The 15,743-nt window shown below is 39.8% G+C and overlaps 1 protein-coding gene across 1 annotated transcript in view; it reads left to right on the forward strand.

The window, feature by feature from the left end:
• The window catches only part of MYT1L (myelin transcription factor 1 like), a 451,852-nt gene extending 448,663 nt beyond the window's left edge, over window positions 1-3,189 (forward strand). The window contains exon 22 of the mRNA XM_082250801.1: window positions 2,479-3,189. Coding sequence (XP_082106927.1) covers window positions 2,479-2,619 — 141 coding nt within the window. The 3' untranslated portion in view covers window positions 2,620-3,189. The remainder of the gene's footprint in view (window positions 1-2,478) is intronic.
• Window positions 3,190-15,743: the final 12,554 nt, after the last annotated feature.

Genomic DNA, 15,743 nt, shown 5'->3' on the forward strand with positions numbered 1-15,743 from the left:
ACAAAATGAAGGACGGTGGTCAGCATTGTTTACAGGAATTTCTTTAGAAGTCATACAAAAAACAAGAACTCAATGAAGACAGAGTCATTGGATGAGTTTTTTTTTTATGCTTTTAGCTTTCTGCAATTGCATTCATAATAAAGAGTGGAAAAGCCATTAAAGACCCATGTCATATTTCTTTTTACAATGTGAAAATACACTTTGCATAGTGAACAGTCTTTATTCCTTTAGTAAATCAACCTCTAGTAATCATAGAAGATAGAAAATAAATATGTCCTGTTTGCTATTTTTATTCCTTATAGTGAATGGGTTCTTTTTTTCCCCAGAAGATAGAGTACATGTGTAAGAAAAAATCACAGTGGGGGAGATTTACTAAAACGTGCACACAGACTCTGGTGCAGCTGTACATAGTAACCAATCAGCTTTTAGATATCATTGTCGAAGCCTAAGGGACGTTTTTCTGAGCAGGAGGATGACAGCTGTTCTCCGCGCTGTGTGTGGAGACACAGCTGTCAGATCCCCATGCATCTCTATGGGGGAATAGGATGGGAACGGACCGTCGGTACGTTGTCATCCGATCCCATTCGATCCAAACCGCTGGACGGATGGAAAATAGGGTTTCCATCCGTCCAGATTTGACGAATCGGATGTCAGCGGACATGTCTCCGCTGACATCCGATGCCCCATAGAGACGCATGGGGTGACCGTTCAGATCCGCCAAAAAAACTGACAGAAGGATCTGAACGGTCCGCCTGTGTGAAAGGAGTCTTATTGAACAAGCTGAAATTAGAAGCTGATTGGTTACACCAGATTCTGTGTGCACCTGTTTTTGTAAAACCCTTACTTAAAGTGATTGTAAAGCTTCGTTTTTTTTTTTTTTTTTATAAAAACAACAAACATGTCTATATTTACCTGCTCTGTGCAATGGTTTTGCACAGAGCAGCCATAATCAATTTCTGGGGTCCCCCACCAGTGCTTCAGGCTTCTCCTCTTCATTGGGTGCCCCCAGGGAAAGCTGCTTTTCTTGGGGGCACCCGTGCATTCTTGCCCCCGAGTCCCACTCCCCATGTCCCTGGATTTGATTGACAGCAGCGGGAACCAAACGCTCCTGCTGCTATTCATTTGTTAGATGAGGAGACAGACAGCAGCGGGGCCTGCTGTGCATGTGCACTTCGTTGGACTGGATGGACTCAGGTAAGGAAAAGGGGGGGCCTGGGGGGGGGCAGCTGCATCACAGAAGGTTTTTCACCTTAATGCATAGAATGTTATAAGGTAAAAAAACCTTAAGGCTTTAGAACTACTTTAAGATGCCTGGGCCCGAAGCCAAATAAAGAATCAGCTCGGGTGTGAACAATGATGGATCCCTGGACAGGTAAGTGTCCTTATATTAAATTTTGTTAAGGATCTTCAGTGTTCAGGTACATCTGCTTAAAGAGGAGCTCCAGTCTCCCCCCCAAAAATGAAATGTCAGCAACTGGAAATACTATAGCTGCTGACTTTTAATTTTTGGGGGAAACTGGAGCTCCCCTTTAAAGAGATGTACCTGAACACTGGAGATCCTTGAAGGAGAAGTACAGTCAAAGCTTGTTTGGCTGTACTTCTACTGTGGATCACAGGAGTGCAGTTTATTCTGCACTCCTGTGACCCGTTTTTAGCAGACAGCGGGCTGAATTGACGTCACAGAGCTGGTCCATGCTGGGGCAAGATCACAACAATGAAGTTGGGGTCTGCCCACATGCCTGGAACAACACCCAGCTCAGCCTCTAAAAGAGCCACTGAGACTATGAGCCAGCCGCTCCCTCCCCCTCTACAGCCCATCGCTCCAATTAGCACGGGGGGGGGGTGGGCGATTACAGCAGAAAGCTGCTGACTGAAAGTCAGCAGCTCTCTGCTCAGGGAGTCCTGAGAACTGAGAGATCGGCAGTGTTAGATCACTCAGTCTTAGAAGCGCCGAGGGGACAGATGCAGTATCAGATGCGTGCTGCATCCAGCTAGGTAAGAATGATTCTGGAAAAAAGCCATACTTCTCTATTAATCAACATTGCCACACATAGGGTGAAGTTAGTATCACACCACAACTTTACTCCAAATACTTATGGACCTAAAAAGCATCTGTCAATGTTTGAAGCGTAGGTTACAGATTTGCCTTATGGAAATCTGGTTATAGGCTTAGGTTTTGACTGTTCAAAGCATATCAGACCTTTCAAAGTCACAAGATTATTATATTGATAGTGTAATCAGATCTCCATTATAACTTCACCCCTCAGGGTCCTATTTCTTTCTGGGCCCCTGAGCACTGGCATGGACTTCTTTGCCATAGTTAAACCTACAGTATGTTTTGTACAATGCACCATAAAGCACTAATCTTTCTTCTATAATGTTATATAATGTGGAAGCAAAATGTTTGTGAAGAAAAATATAGGTCATTAATCATTTTTTTAGATGAAAAACACATAAAAAATGTTAATTTTCTTTTAGGATCCCATCAATGAACAAAATTTTGATGCCTACGTAACTACGTTGACGGACATGTACACACATCAAGACCGCTATCAAAGTCCAGAAAATAAGGCACTCTTGGAAAACATAAAGCAAGCCGTAAGAGGGATCCAAGTCTAAGCAGCTGCTCTTTTGGTGAACTCATGCTCGAACGAACAAAACAAAAAAAATCTCTATAAAATAAGGATGCCTCTTGTTTTCTGCTGCTGTAAGCTACCAGAAAAGTGTTATATATTTATTCATTTTGAGACAGTGTTATGCTTACAAGACTTCATGATGATTTTATGTCTTGCTTTAAAAAAAATAACAAAAAAACAAATAGTAACTGCTGAATAGATTTTGAATACATTCACATTTTGTACGTTTTCATATAAGCTAACATTGTGTGATATGCCATGTAATGTTTATAGCTGCTAACGTATGCACATTTTTAAGGTAAATATATTTCTCAAAAGGGAAGCTGATGAAGAAAATCAGAGTGTAGATTTTTTTATGCATTGGTGAATCAGTGTTTTAGTATATCAGAATGGATAAGACAAAATCTATTGGGAAATGTCTTGCCATCTGCAACCACCTTTCAGACATTTTCTTTTGGCCTCCAGTTGCAGGAATATTTTTGAGGACAGAAAAATCCATCATGGTACGCATATTGTTTCACAGCAAGAAGCAATGAGGAATTTAGTTTTTTTTTTTTAATAAAGTGAAAGTTGGGTTTTTGTTTCTTTCAAGGTTGCCCGAAGAATCTTGAAAATGATCATTTATTTTTTTTAACTCTGTGGAAAGGACATTGGAGAAATGTAAGATATAAAAAAAAAAAAAATATTTTCTTGCTGTAAGACAAAATCAAGCTATGAAAAACCTGCGTGGAAAATCAAAGCAGCTTAAAAGCACTTTTCATTCATAAATAAGCATCAACTGATCTCAATACGGGAACATCCATTGCTGAACTGTATCAAAAGTGGACAATGAGATAAATCCTACTGATCTTTTTCAAACAGACTTTGGAGAAATAGCCACTACTCACTCTTTCACTCCAGGATTGATTCATTTCCCTTTGAACTGCCTGTTAAGTATAAATATACTCGTATTGGATTCCTGCATTTTTGAAAGACACTATTTTTAATACTTTTTTTTTTTTTTTGCTTTTTTTCATTGTCCTTTTGTTTCATTGGGGGTTTTACAATTAATGCAAAAAAATAAAAAAGATATTCTGTTTTCTGGTCCCTGGATAAAATCCAACAATAGATTTAGAAGAAAAAGTACACCATCTACCTTTGAACATTTGTCATTTTCAATCATTTTCCACTTTTTTATTTTATTTTTGTCTGTTGTGGAAAAAAAACTAAAAAAAAAAATGGGATTGTTGCTTGACTGTCCATTTAAAAAAAAAATGTGACTTATGTTAAATTACCAAACTTCAGACAGCACTTATCTGTTCTAAATTGTAATTGTTACAATGCAGATTTTTTTAAACATTATTTATTTTCTTCTAAACAACTGCACTAACTGTATGCATAAGACCACTTTTTAAGTCATGTCAAATATGTGTTGTGTTTATAAAAGATGTCAAGAGGATTATTATTTTTTATTTAAACTGCATATCTTTTTTCCTTCCATGTGTTGTTATGCAGAAAGTACAATGTACTTAGAATTTTGCTATGAAAAAGATGGCTTTTTTAAAAAATAAAAAAAAAATATTTTTAGCAAAATAGGACTTACAGGGTCATTGTCCCCACAATGTGCCAGTTGATAATTTGCACTTACCTTGTCCTATATATCCATAATATACGGAGGTGTGCAATTTTTTTTTCTCTGTGTCTATAGCCTTTGTGACACTAACTCGGAACAAAAAAATAAATAAATAAAAAATACAAAAAAAGATATACTGGAAGCCATGATGGCTGTTTCAATAATATCGCTAAGGGAGGTTACAGGGATCTCACAACAAATATTCTAATACAATACTCAACCTCGGTATATATATGTATAAATATATGTATATCCCAGCGGCACTTTATACTCTACACTGTACAAAAGCTTACAGTTTTCCAGGAGGACTTTAATAACTAGCTGGGAATAGCTTATGTAGTTACTTTTGGGGGCTTTGCAGTATGTTCTCTGTAAAGGCCTGTCTTTCTGTTGTGCTATTAGTTGTAGCGGTCATGCTCAGAACTGCCTTTTCAAATGCCGAAGAAAGGTGCTCGACCTTCTGCCATATCCATGTCATACTTTGCCTTGAAGTTCTTCTTTCAAGGTAGCCATTGTTAATACTGGCATCTGCCTTTTATCACTGCATTGTGTCTGCAGCTTCTTTGCCAATATAGTAATGCTTTCAGTAGATAAATAGATAGTATCAGTTGGGATTATTATTGTTATCACCTATGTACAATGGAAAGGGATTTTAAGCACAAACCTGCTGCTCATTTAATGGTGGTACATTAAACTGTATCAAATCAAAAACCTATCTGTGACTATTAATATATAGGGATCACAAAAAAAAGTGTCACATATTAGAATGCTGACCTTTCATATGGAATTATTGTGAGTCATCGAAGTTTATTTATTATAACTTATTGTTCATATTCATTTCTAAGTTTAATTTAAGTAATCATTTATTAAGACAGAATTTTGTATAAACTATTTATTGTGCTCTCTGTGGAACTGAAGTTTGATTTATTTTTGTACTACACGGCATGGATTTGTTGATGACATTTTAATTTTGCGATAAATGTGTGGAATCACAAGTTGGTGTGATACTTCATTTTTAAATTGTGAACTTTGTACAAATTTTGTCATGCTGGATGTCAACACATCTTACTCTAAATAAAAAAAAAAGAGAAAAAAAAAAAAAAACAATGTGTTGCTACATTTGTAGCATAGTGTTTCTTGATTTACATGCATAACTCTATTTATTAACAATGCAGCCATTCAAATAAATGCTTTGATAAGATTTAAACACTTGCAATTCTTTATCTTTGAATTTAGTTCAAATCTTGGTGATATTCATGACTAATATTTTGCATGTTTTAATAAAATGTTTTATTTGTAAGGAAAACATTTTTCTAAGTATATGTGCATTCTCCTCTTACAAACTGTAGAAAACAGAAATGGAGATAACTGATTTTTGCAACCTAATATTTTAAATAAAAACATAGACCAAAAGTATTTATAACACCATATATATAGCCATGTATTGTAGATAATATTTAATGCAATGTATTGGTGAAAGGTATAAGGCAACGACTTATTATGTACAGTCTGGGGGAAAAAGGAAAGGGGGGAAGGGGACATGGATGACATTTTTAAATACATAAATATTAATACTTTAGAGTGGTACCAAACCCAGGACCCTGCATTCATGATATCTGGTCTCCCACATTACACTAAACGTGGAAATGCAATTATTTTTATTAATCTAAACTGCTAAATACCTTTTTTCATCAGCAGTCTTGTGACTTATATCAGTGTCTGGGCTGAGCACTGGGTAAAGCTTGAAGGAGGAGTTTTCATTCTCTTCTGACTGTCCTATGAGGCTGCATGACCCATGACCATAGGTCTGGACAGTGCTGATTGGCCCTGTGCTAATCAGATGCATTCTCCCAGAAAAAAAAAAACTCTCTATCAATGCACACCAAACTGAGCATGTGCAGAGTGCACCCAAGGCTCTGTATTATCAGCAGATGGTTTGGGGACATTAAAAGAAGGGGAGGATCAGAGAAGACTGGATCAACCAGCCTTTTTGCACAATGTGGATGATTAACCCCTTTGGTTCCACAGTGAGCATAACAAGCATGCTTTACTGCATATATAGACTGTTTTTACTGTTCAGTAGGGCAGTGTTTCCAATATGAAGCAAAGATCAAGAACACCGGGACACAACCTCAAATGTGTGGGCGGAAAGTTTAAAAATAACCTTAGAAAGTATTATTCTGTTGCAAGATTAATTGATGATTGGGACGGACTTGCAGCCGGTAGTGAGTCAGTCAACAGTAAGTGAATATACGCATGCTTGGGATAAATATAGATCTATCATAAGACAATGATAAAATGACAAATGATAAAAATGGGGGGGGGGGGGCAGACTCAGTGGATCAAGTGGTCTTTCTCTGCTATCACTGCTATTCTTTGCTATAGCATTATATGTTTCTTTGATAATTTCCACAAATCAATATAATATTCTAAAGTTGTGTCCCATACTAACATGCTCATTTTAATAGTAAGAAAGGAAAAATGTGGAGTAATAACTGGCAAATTGTCAATAGAACGGCACAGGGAAGAAGTATCTGAAATTATAGATGTTTTCAGAGGAGGGTTGGCATCATTTGTCCCGGTACATGGTGTATTTGTGGGCAATTACAGGCTACAGTTTTCTGATAGATCTAAATAACTAGTTTGTTTCAGAAGATTTCTGTGCCTGGGCTCTGTCTGACTCTGCAATTTAAAAAAAATGAATCCGTTCCTACCCTGCTACCAGTAATAAAATACTTCTAAACCACTTACCAAATGTCTGGAATCCAGAAGAGATCTTTATTTTCTTTCTCAATAGTCAAGAGCTTCAGCAGTCATTAAAGAGATACATTTGTGCCCAGAATATGGTTACAAAAAATATCCAATTAAACGTTATTATTATTGTTAATTAAACTTTATTATTAATTAAAAGATTGCATATAAATGCCACCCTCTCTCTGACCACTTTATCCTCTATGGATAAGCCTACTGGGTGAAACTCATTAGAGGGGTGGACCTAGGGGCAGGTCCATGGGCTGAAACTTGTCAGCTGATTAAAGATGTGAAAACATTATCGATGTGCAGCTTTTCTTTTGAATGATTGAACTATTACTTTACAAATTCTTACAAAATAGCAAAAGAGCTTTAACCACTTGCTGACCACCCACAATATATTTTACTGCGGCAGTCAGCCCCTCCTGGGCAAAGCGACGTAGTACTATATCACCTGCCCAGGAGCCTGCAGGGGGCGAGCGCGTGCCACCGGAGACGCGCTCCCACCCCCGCTTGTTCAGGGACATCCCTGCGTGAGTTACCGGTGGCTCCGATGTCCGCCGGTCACTCGAGATCTCCCGCTGGAGAGGAAGAAAGGCAGGCGGCTGATGTAAACAAAGTCGCCTGTCATTCTCCCTGGTGTAGGATCATATGTCTCTGTGGTTACATCACAAGCCACACCCCTTTACAGTTAGAATCAGTTAGAATCATGCCCCTAAGGACACACTTAACCCCTTGATCACTAATAAAGTTAACCCCTTCCCTTCCAGTGTCATTTTTACAGTAACAGTGCACATGTATAGCACTGATTACTGTAGTAATGTCACTGGTACCCCCAAAAGTGTCAAAAATGTTAGTCAGGGGTCCAATCTGTCCGCCAAAATATATCAGTCCCGCAAAAAAAATCGCAGATCGCCGCCATTACTAGTTAAAAAATAAAAAAATAAAAATGACAAATCTTTCCCTTAGTTAGTAAACGCAATAACTTTTGCGCAAACCAATCAAAATACACTTTTTGCGATTTTTTTTACCAAAAATATGTAGCAGAAAACAAATTGACCTAAAAATTTTTGATTTTTAAATTTTTTTGGGGAATTTCATATAAAAAATGTGAAAAATATTGTTATTTTTTCAAAATTGACGCTCTATTTTTGTTTATAGCGCAAAAAATAAAAATTGCACAGGTGATCAAATACCACCAAAAGAAAGCTCTGTTTGTGGGAAAAAAAGGACGTCAATTTAATTTGGGTACAGCGTTGCACGACAATTGTCCGTTAAAGTCACGCAATGCCGAATCGCAAAAAAGGCCCTGGTCTTTGAGCAGGAAAATCCTCTGGGGCTTAAGTGGTTAAAACAAGCCATCACTCACCTCACTAACTGTTTATAATGTGAAGTCATTCATTCTCAAAGGTCAGCTCAGCATCTGCTGTTTACAGTAAAGAGCTGGCAGCCTGCCAAGATCAGCTCTCAGGGAAAAAAAAAAAAAGACTTCAATGTCTCAGAAGTGAACTTTGAATTTCTCTACAATTCTTATATAAAAGTGCTTTTACTGCTTGTTTAGCATTTAGAATAATTAAATACTTTAAATGATCTGAACACAGGTTCACTTTAAATCAACTTGTATATGCTGAGAGATTCACAAGCAGCTGTGGATAGAAGACTCAAAGCTATCTCTGCTGTCCGTAATAAGGACTAGCCTCTAGAGTGACATAGAGAATGATAAAAGAACTAAAAAAGAACCTGAAAAAGTAGGTGTTTTCTGCATTGATATTGTTATTATTTGTTGAATGATGCATCCCTCCCACCAGTCCTTCCTTTTGTAGTGTATCAGATGCTGGCAGAGCACTGGAGAGTGTGGAAAGTGGGGGTAGGACATAGTCACTCATTGATTATGAGAGTTAATAAGATGGATTGAAGTAGGGTACATCCAGGGGTTTACAGGTGGAGGATAGGGAAAATGTTGGTAAGAGTAGGAAGGGAACATAAAGACATAGGTTGCTTGAATTAGGCAGAAATATTGGACAGAATTGAAGGTGTAGTATAGAGGGATACTATGCTTTGGATTTGAGGAAAATGTTCAACTGATCAACCACCTCTCAAAAATCATCATGCAGGAATACCTAGTCTCAGAAAATGTTTTTATCTGACTGCAGTAGACTGATGACTTGACATCATCCTAGCCTGGGCAAAGGCAAACTAGCTTGACTGGAGGTTTATGGTCTGCTTTATAATGATAGATATAGATATAGCTTTTCCGAAAAATAACAAAATTGTGGTAAATTGTAACATATCAAAAATTTTTCTCATGCAGACTTGTAATGATTTCAAAATGTCCACTTAAGGGGAGATCTCCAATACCACTGGTGTGTATTAAAGGCTAACTCCACCTTTAACCACTTGCCGACCGCCGCACGCCTATCTACGTCGGCGGTCAGCCCCTCACAGGCAAAGTGACGTAGGGCTACGTCACTAGCTTGTGAGGGTCTAGGGAGCGAGCGCGCGCCCCCGGAGGCGCGCTCCCGCGTGGTCACGGACCCCCCCGCGCATGTGACCGGCGGACCCGATGTCCGCCGGTCACTCTGCGATCAGCGGGGGAGAGGGAGAAAGTCAGGCGGCTTGTGTAAACAAGCTGCCTGTCATTCTCCCCTGTGTATGAAGGATGATCATACGGTTCTACTATGTAGAACCGTTGATCACTCTTCATACATCTGAAGCCACAGCCAATCACAGTAGAAAGCACGCCCCTAGGGACACACATAGCCCCTCCCTTTCAAAAAAAATTAACCCCTTCACTACCAGTGTATTTTTACAGTAACAGTGCATATGTATAGCACTGATTACTGTAGAAATGTCACTGGTAACCCCAAAAGTGGCAAATATGTCAGTCAAGGGTCCGATCTGTCCGCCGCAATGTCGCAGTACCGCAAAAAAAATCGCAGATCGCCGCCATTACGCGTTAAAAAAAAACAACAAAAATGACAAAAATCTTTCCCTTTGTTAGTAAACGCGATAACTTTTGCGCAAACCAATCAAAATACGCTTTTTGCGATTTTTTTTTACCAAACATATGTAGCATAAAACAAATTGGCCGAAAATGTTAAAAAATTTTGATTTTTACATTTTTTTGGGGGGGAATTTCATATAAAAAATGTGAAAAATATTGCTATTTTTGCAAAATTTACGCTCTTTTTTTGTTTATAGCGCATGATCAAAAAATCGCACAGGTGATCAAATACCACCAAAAGAAAGCTCTGTTTGTGGGAAAAAAAGGACGCCAAATTCGTTTAGATACAGCATCGCACGACCGCGCAATTGTACGTTAAAGTCACGCAGTGCCGAATCGCAAAATACCCCCTCGTCAGGAAGGGGGTGAAATCTTCCGGGGCTTAAGTGGTTAAGACCATATGAAATGCTACACCCATTTTTAGGGTGTAACATGTAACATGGTTCCAAGTGGATCCCCACCCTCAAAACAGTCCTTCCCCTGAGAACAAGGCAGGGTTCTTCTCTCTTGAAGCTGCTGTCAAATTTTAAGCTGGCTCTGCTTGCACAGTCATGTCATTCATTCACAGAGATCTGTGAAAGAATGAACCACAAGCCCCATCTGCCACCACAGAAGACTAACATGTACAGTAGTTCTAAATAGGACACAATCACCACCTTAGACTTTCTTTTAGAAATCATACTTACAGTACCTAAGCGAATGCAGCATCAGTCCGATGCTGCATCTATCCCCCACCACCTCTAGAAAATGAATGATCAAACATTGCGTATGGCTCAGTTCTGACTGTCCTTTACCAGCTCACTGCGATGCCCCCCACACTCACTGGAGCGCTGGGCGGTGGAGTATGCGAGAGTGGCTGCCAAGGCTCTCAGTGTCTCGCTGAGAGATTGAGCCAGGTGCCTGGACCAGCTCAACCCACTGTCAGCTGAAAATGGGTCACACTAGTGCAGAACTAACTGCACTTCCATCAGGGCTGGCCCAAGACATTGTGCTGCCTGGTCCAGTAATGAAATGCTGCCCCCCCCCAATAAAAAAAAATCACGCCCAACAAAAGACCCCTACATTCATTATTTTATAAATATAACCTTTAGAAAATATTATGTATACTGTTATCTTCTTCCATGACTCACCACCGGAACGGCCCACCAAACACCCACTGTCTGTCCTCAGTTCTCCTGTCACTCCTGTGTCTGCAGTGCCCACCACCCTAGAAGATCCAGCCTGCCCTGCGTGAGATGGAGTGGGCTGATATCTGAGGTCATTGCGCTCACCATGATAATGTGAGGGACGTTCCCCGGAGGAGACCCTCTGCCTCCTCATACTCATCAATTTGCACTATGGGCGGCAGTATGAGATGGGAAAATGCCACCCATAACACACTGCAAACTGATGACACACAAAACTGCTGTAAAAAAAATCTTGGGGGTCAATTTGCTGCCCCTCACCAAGTTCTGCCTGGGTCCAAAGGACCCAGTGGGACCCATGGTAGGGTCGGCCCTGACTGATATGATCCACAAGAGAAGTAGAGCCAAATAAGCTTTGGCTGTACTTCTCCTTTAAAATCATTTCTCTGTATTAACAAAACACAAACTGCACCCTGTTTAAGATTACTCAGTAATTCAGTGCAAAGTCATTGATCTCCAGATGGGGTCCACTAATTTCACCTTCCTGTTTTACTGCCATTTGACAAAAGAAGATTAGCAAGAGTGAGTTTCCTCAGGTGCATTGAATGTTGGGACTTGTAGAGTATAGGAGAGTACTTCTGTTGTACTTTTGTGTTCCCCTGGATGGTCAAATAATGATGATGTAAGCGACCATCATTTTGGTTCATTTTAGCTGAGTTAACCACTTGTCGACCAGTCACGTTGACTGTACTACGGCAGAGTGGCTCGTTCCTGTCCAGCGACGTAGACCTACGTCGCTGCACTCCTCCCCTTGTTGGCGGCGCGCGCGCCGCCAGAGGCTCGCTCCCGCTGTATTCAGTTACAGCGGGAGTCGGGCCAGGGGAGGAGAGGCGGTGATCACCGCTGCTCTTCCCCGATCGTCGGAGATCAAGTGTGGAAATCCGCCCGCTTGTGTAGACAAAGCGGGCGGATCTCCTAAGTGACAGGCACGGTCAGATTGCAGGGTTCAGCCTAGCTGAACCTGCGATCTGTCCCTGTGTCACTCAGTCCCCTCCCCCCACACACGTTAGTAAGCAGCAGGCATACATTAACCCCTTGATCACCAATAAAAGTTAACCCCTTCCCTGCCAGTGTCATTTTTACAGTAACAGTGCATATGTATAGCACTGATTACTGTAGTAATGTCACTGGTACCCCCAAAAGTGTCAAAAATGTCAGTCAAGGGTCCGATCTGTCTGCCGCAATGTCGCAGTCCAACAAAAAAAATCGCAGATCGCAGCCATTACTAGTTAAAAAAAAAAACAATAAAAATGACATAAATTTCCCGTAGTTAGTAGCTGCGATAACTTTTGCGCAAACCAATCAAAATACGCTTATTACGATTTTTTTACCAAACATATGTAGCAGAAATCAAATTGGCCTAAAATGATTAAAAATTTAGATTTTTACATTTTTATTTCATATAAAAAAATATGAAAAATATTGTTATTTTTTTCAAAATTGTCGCTCTTTTTTTGTTTATAGCGCAAGAAGTAAAAATCGCACAGGTTATAAAATACCACCAAAAGAAAGCGCCATTTGTGGGGAAAAAAAGGACATAAATTTAATTTGGGTACAGCGTTGCATGACCGCGCAATTGTCAGTTAAAATAACGCAGTGCCGAATCGCAAAATATGGCCAGGTCAGGAATGGGGTAAAACCTTCCAGCAATAAAGCGGTTAAAAATACGCTCATTGAGAATTTTTTTGTCAAAGACATGTAGCTTAATACATTTTGGCCTAAATATATGACAAAAATTGAACATATTGGATATTTTTAACTGTCAAAGTAGAAAAATATTGTTATTTTTTCAAAATTGTCGCATTTTTTTATTAATATCGCAAAAAATAAAAATCGCATAGGTGATCAAATACCACCAAAAGAAAGCTCTGTTTGTGGGGAAAAAAGGACGTAAATTTGGTTTGGGTACGGCATTGCATGACCGCGCAATTGTCAGTTAAAGTTGCACAGTGCCGAATCGCAAAAAGTGGCCTGGACGTAAGACAGCAAAATCCTCCGGTGGTAAAGTGGTTAAGTTAGGCAGACCATTGCAAAATCTTAGTCTATGCTGAAAAATTGATTAGAACATAGATAGAAATTTTTTTTTGCACTATTAATAAATGTGATAGGCTTAATACAATATTGATATTTAAAATAAAGATTAAGTTATCATTTAAACTGTCAGTGCAAGTATAGTTACAGTGCTGCAGGGGTGACTATCATTGCACTGGGGCAATCAATGGAATAGGAGACTTAGTAGTAGGGTCATAGTAGTAAATCAATAGTGGGCCTATACCCTGATTCAGGAATAACATTCATGTCAACATTTTGTTATATATCTATTCATTATGTTTTCAAGATTCTTACAGAAGTCACAAGGGACACCACTTGCACACAAATACTCAAGGTAAGTGTTTTCAGGGACCTGCTGGGTATTGAGGTAAGTATAAAGTAGGCCAGCCAACAGAACTGGGAATTCTAAAGCTTTTAGCCATGATTTTGACCTAATAAATATTTAGTGCCTCCTGCGATCTAAATACAAAGGAGAGTACTGTGATTGGGTAAAGAGGTGCTCTCATTGCTTTGTGGATGGTAAGCTAAGGCAAGGGTGGAGCTCCTTGTAGGGAAAATTTAATTCTTAGTCAGGGATTATTCAAGAAAAAAACACAAAAAATAAATACATTTCAAAAGTTTAATTTGACTTTTACTTTATCCAATCTTTTAATACTTAACTTCAATTTTACAATTACAGCCGTGAGAAAGTTTAAATTACATTTTTTCTTTTAGAAATGTCAGTTTTGCTGCTGCAGGCTCTATAAATTGTACAGATGCGCCACTTTATAGGCAGACAAAGGGGACCCCCCAGGTACTATATTTAAAGGAATTTTTCATTTTTATTGTTTCACTTTAAGCATCATTAAAATCACTGCTCCTTTAAAAATGATTGATTAAAAAAACATTTTTTTGCATTAATACATGTCTCCCAGGGTAGTACCCAGGTCCCCATACACTTTTTATGGCAATAACTTGCATAGAAGCCTTTAAAATGAGGACTTTTGATTTTTCATGTTCGTGTCCGATAGACTCTAATAGAGTTTGCATGTTCGCTGGAACTTTTTCCCTGTTCAAGATGTTCTGGTGTGAACCAAACAGGGGGGTGTTCAGCCCATCCCTACCAATCAGCCTTGATATGGCTGTGTAGCACTACCCCCGTAAGGGCTGCTGTCTCCCCAATTTCTGCACAGCCAGGCAATACACATTTTTAATTTGCATTCGGACACAAGAAATCAGTCTCCGGGCTTGTTTTTGTTGTTTTTATTAGGGGTAAAACTTTGGATGGGGTAAAGGGGTTATGGGAAGCCCAACTTGATGGAATACAATGTATGGGGACAACTTCCTTCCTTTGTACAAAATTGGAATCCTGGGCTGTTCTCCTTCCTAAACACCCTCAGTCCTTAAAGTAGTACTAAAGCCTTAAGGTTTTTCACCTTAATGCATTCTATGCATTAAGCTGAAAAAACCTTCTGTGCTGCAGCTCCCCCCAGACCCCCCCCCCTATTTTCCTTACCTGAGCCTATCCGATCCAGCAATGTGCAGGTGCAACCGCTGTCTCTCTCCTCATTGGACAGATTGAGAGCAGCAGGAGCCATTGCCTCCCGCTGCTGTCAATCAAGTCCAGTAACACGGGAGTGGAGGGCAGGGCTGAGTCCCACTGTCTGCATCAATGGATGCAGCAGCAAGGCCCGAGAGTGAGCACGCACAGCATGGGGGCATTCGACGAAAAGAAAGGTCCTGGATGCCCCAAGGGGACCCCAGAAGAGGATCGGGGCTGCTCTTTGCAAAAGCAGTGCACAGAGCAGGTAAGTATACCATGTTTGCTATTTTAGTACAAAAAAAAAAAGCTTTAGAAGCACTTTAAAGATCAAAGTCCCTTAAGGACTAGGAGCTCTTTTTTCCCTTCAGAAAAATAGCACAGTATATTGTAAACTGCATGCAGGAGTATCTCCTCTCCTTTGTGAACTGCTCCCATTTCCACTGCCTGCAGAAACTACCAGCCCCTCTAGGCTGCTCTGAAGATCTCTAAGGGCAAGAGATAGAAAGGGTTAAGCACAGCGCTGTCCTTCTAAAATTTTGCTACATGTGGCAAGCTCTCCTCATGTGAATCCCTGGGTGTGCTGATGTACCTACTCTGTCCTCTTTGGTCCCTGCTGCTCCTTAGGCATAGTTACATAGTTACATATTTAGTGAGGTTGAAAAAAGACACTAGTCCATCCAGTTCAACCTATGATGTGTGTGTGTGTTTGCTTTTAACCGTACATTGTATACCCCTGTATGTTGTGGTCTCTAAGGTGCCCATCTAACAGTTTTTTGAAACTATTAATGCTCCCTGCTGATACGACTGCTTGTGGAAGAGAATTCCACATCCTTACTGCTCTTACAGTGAAGAACCCCTTACGCATTTTAAGGTTAAACCGACTTTCCTCTAGTTTTAGTGAGTGGCCACGTGTCTTATTGCATCTCCTTTCTCTGAATAGTTTGTTCCTTATGCTAGGGTTGCCAGTACAGTATTTGAACAT

The sequence above is a fragment of the Pelophylax lessonae genome, assembly GCF_965119305.1.
Source record: "Pelophylax lessonae genome assembly, chromosome: 3".
In the NCBI taxonomy this organism is placed as follows: domain Eukaryota; kingdom Metazoa; phylum Chordata; class Amphibia; order Anura; family Ranidae; genus Pelophylax; species Pelophylax lessonae.